This window comes from Haliotis rufescens, unplaced genomic scaffold (assembly GCF_023055435.1).
Source record: "Haliotis rufescens isolate VD_foot unplaced genomic scaffold, xgHalRufe1.0.p SCAF_573, whole genome shotgun sequence".
NCBI classification, from domain to species: Eukaryota; Metazoa; Mollusca; class Gastropoda; order Lepetellida; family Haliotidae; genus Haliotis; species Haliotis rufescens.
The window spans coordinates 10,604-14,015 of record NW_025964305.1 but is presented as its reverse complement, the minus strand read 5'-3'; the positions used below and the strand labels follow the sequence as shown (position 1 = coordinate 14,015).

The 3,412-nt window shown below is 43.8% G+C and overlaps 1 protein-coding gene across 1 annotated transcript; it reads left to right on the top strand.

The window, feature by feature from the left end:
* Positions 1-1,712: 1,712 nt before the first annotated feature.
* On the top strand, positions 1,713-3,050 carry LOC124143524 (glycoprotein 3-alpha-L-fucosyltransferase A-like). Its single transcript, XM_046512523.2, has one exon. The coding sequence runs from the start codon at positions 1,713-1,715 to the stop codon at positions 3,048-3,050; it is 1,338 nt and encodes a 445-aa protein (XP_046368479.2).
* The last annotated feature ends 362 nt before the right edge of the window (positions 3,051-3,412 follow it).

Genomic DNA, 3,412 nt, shown 5'->3' with positions numbered 1-3,412 from the left:
CATCTTGCCACCTGCTGTCAGACAATAACATGGCCGATGGCGTGTCATCTTGCCGCCTGCTGTCAGACAATAACATGGCTGATGGCGTGTCATCTTGCCGCCTGCTGTCGGACAATAACATGGCTGATGGCGTGTCATTTTGCCGCCTGCTGTCAGACAATAACTTGGCTGATTGCGTGACATCTTGACCCCTGCTGTCAGACAATAACTTGGCTGATGGCGTGTCATCTTGCCGCCTGCTGTCAGGCAATAACTTGGCTGGTGGCATGTCATCTTGCCGCCTGCTGTCAGACAATAACTTGGCTGATGGCGTGTCATCTTGCCGCCTGCTGTCAGGCAATAACTTGGCTGATGGCGTGTCATCTTGACCCCTGCTGTCAGGCAATAACTTGGCTGATGGCGTGTCATCTTGCCGCCTGCTGTCAGGCAATAACTTGGCTGGTGGCATGTCATCTTGCCGCCTGCTGTCAGGCAATAACTTTGCTGATGGCGTGTCATCTTACCGCCTGCTGTCAGGCAATAACTTGGCTGATGGCGTGTCATCTTGTCCCCTGCTGTCAGACAATAACTTGGCTGATGGCGTGTCATTTTGCCTGTGCTGTCAGACAATAACATGGCTGATGGCGTGTCATCTTGTCCCCTGCTGTCAGACAATAACATGGCTGATGGCGTGTCATTTTGCCTGTGCTGTCAGACAATAGCATAACTGAGTGCGTGTCATCTTGCCGCCTGCTGTCAGACAATAACATGGCTGATGGCGTGTCCAAACTGCAGACGTTGCTCATATTACCAATCACTTGTTTGATTGCTCACATGCCGCCGCCTAATTTTTTCTTGTTTAATGCCCAAGAATATGTCAAAGCCGCACCGAGCCTGACGACCCGATCCATAAGTCGCCTCTGTCGATCAACCTAGATTGCGGGGTATCTATTCTAATATGCTTACCCGGAATCCCCACAACGTCTTTTGGTGTGAATAGTGGTTGTGAGATATAATTTAATGATTCAATGGGGTATCAAAAGAGGTTCTTTTCTGTGTCGTCTTTGTTTGTTTGTTTGTTGTTTAACGTCACACTCAGAAATAATCAAGCCATATGAAGGTGTTCTGTAAAAATCGAATCTGGACTAGACAATCCAGTGATTGATATCCTAAGCATCGATTTACGCATTTGGGATACGATAACATGCAGTCCACAGTTATGGAACTCTTTGCCTTTGAATCTGAGAAACTCTGCTTCTAAGGAAACGTTTAAGTCTCTCCTCAAAACCCACTTCTTCACTTCAGCTTTTCAATAGATTGTTGGCATATGTACATATACATTACATTTTAACTTTGTCACAGCGCCAGTGAGCAACTGTCGATGGATATTAGGCGCTTTACAAATCAATTATTATTATTATTATTATTATAAACCGGGTTACCCAGCCGTACTCGTTAGTCGCCTCTTACGACAAGAATGGGCTGCTGAAGATCAATTCTAAACAGCATCTTCATGGACATGCTCCGTCATTGATTAAAATGTACTAAATAAATATACAGATTGAAAGATGTTTTAACGTTGTAAGAATACAAAGTCTTTTATTTTTCATTTCAGATTGAATCGGCTTTTGACAAAATCCAGTCTTTTCAAAGTGTTTTGTCTCATGGCCGCTGTCTACATCGTTTTAAGATTAACCAAAATCCTTGTTTCAAAACGAAAGCTCTTTGATTCAATGGACTATACGCTTAAGAATGAAAGAGACTCGTTCCACTTGAACAGACTGTTGCACCTCAAGAAAGACTCGCTTCCTTTGTCTGACCCAGCATCCTTCAGTTCCTTCTACATCGACACGCCTGCTTCAAAAGCAAAAAACACATTGAACGACAAAACTCGAAGCACTGGTGAATACGTTCCTATCAAAACCTTTCAACATGTTTACCGACGTATGCCGGACATAGATGTTCAGAGTGGTGAAAACAAAAGTCTCGAAGTGCTCCTGAGAAGAGGGGACATTGAACCAGCGACTGACCTTGTGACTAGAGACACGAAGGTCATACTGTGGTATTCCCCAACAAGGTATCATCCAAGATTGTCGAGATTACACCCCTTGCGGGGATGCCCAGAATCCAGATGTCGGGTTACAACAAACAGAGACTTCTACAACCAGAGTGATGCTCTTGTGTTTACTGCACGGCTCCTAGATCAGATGCCACCAGTGAAGCTTACGAATCAAGTGTGGATATTACATAATCATGAGTCTCCACGGTGGGTGAATAAAAACACGTATTTGTACAACGAAGCCTGGAGCTCCAAATTTAACTGGACGATGGGCTATAGGAATGACGCCGATTTCAAAGTCCCGTACGGAATCTTCCAAAGGAAGAATGGAACATTTCTTAGAGAAGAACATCCACCAATAAGAAACTATTCACAAATCTGGGCTTCGAAGAATGGAACAGTTGTATGGATGGTAAGCAACTGCCGAACTATGAGTAAAAGAAAGGAATATGTTCGGGAATTGAGTCGCTATGTCCAAGTTGATATATTCGGCAAGTGTGGCGACCACAGATGTCCAAGATCTGATGACGAATCGTGTCTGGAACATCTTTCGAAAAATTACAAATTCTACTTAGCCTTTGAAAATGCGTTTTGTAAAGACTACATAACTGAAAAGTTTTTCCGTTACTTCAACTCTGATATGGTCGTAGTGGCCAGGGGTGGGGGCGACTACAGTGCCGTTGCTCCCCCAGGAACCTTCATCAATGCAGCTGACTTCGTATCACCTCAGCGTCTTGCCCAGTTGTTGAACGAGCTGGCTCACAATGAAAAAGACTATGTCAATATTCTACGCAAGAAGAACCAGTATCATGCCGTTTGGGAGGAGTGGCCCATAGTTAAAAATGGGATCATAAGATATATGACCTATCATTACGATATGGTGCCCATGTGTGACATTTGTAACCGGTTGTGGGATGTTGAAAGTAACGGAACACTCTACATGGACATTGGGGAGTGGTTTGATAAAGGGATGTGTTTTGAACCTTTCGATCTAACTTCAGATAGGTTGTGAATACTGAGGAGAAAAAGTTTTAGAAAAACTGTTTTCAGTGTTGGGCTGTCACGTGCAGATTTGAGGGCGCTTAACTGAATATGGAACTGAACGTTGAGCATTAGAAGTTTCAAATGTTAAATTTACCAATATTGTTTTTCAGACTTACATGAAGATTCGATATATTGAATATGAGTGATTTAGTGAGTAGTCTTTTACGTCGCTTTTAGCAATATTCCAGCAATATCACGGCGGAGTACACCAGAAATATGTTGGGAATCGAACCCGGGTCTTCGGCGTGACGAGCGAACGCTTTAACCACTAGGCTCTCTCCCGCCCAGTACCATATTTAACGTCTTTTGGTATGACATGACCGGGGATCG

Excerpts from the sequence above, each read along its gene's own strand:
- LOC124143524 (XM_046512523.2), top strand. The coding sequence starts at position 1,713 with ATGGACTATACGCTTAAGAATGAAAGAGACTCGTTCCACTTGAACAGA.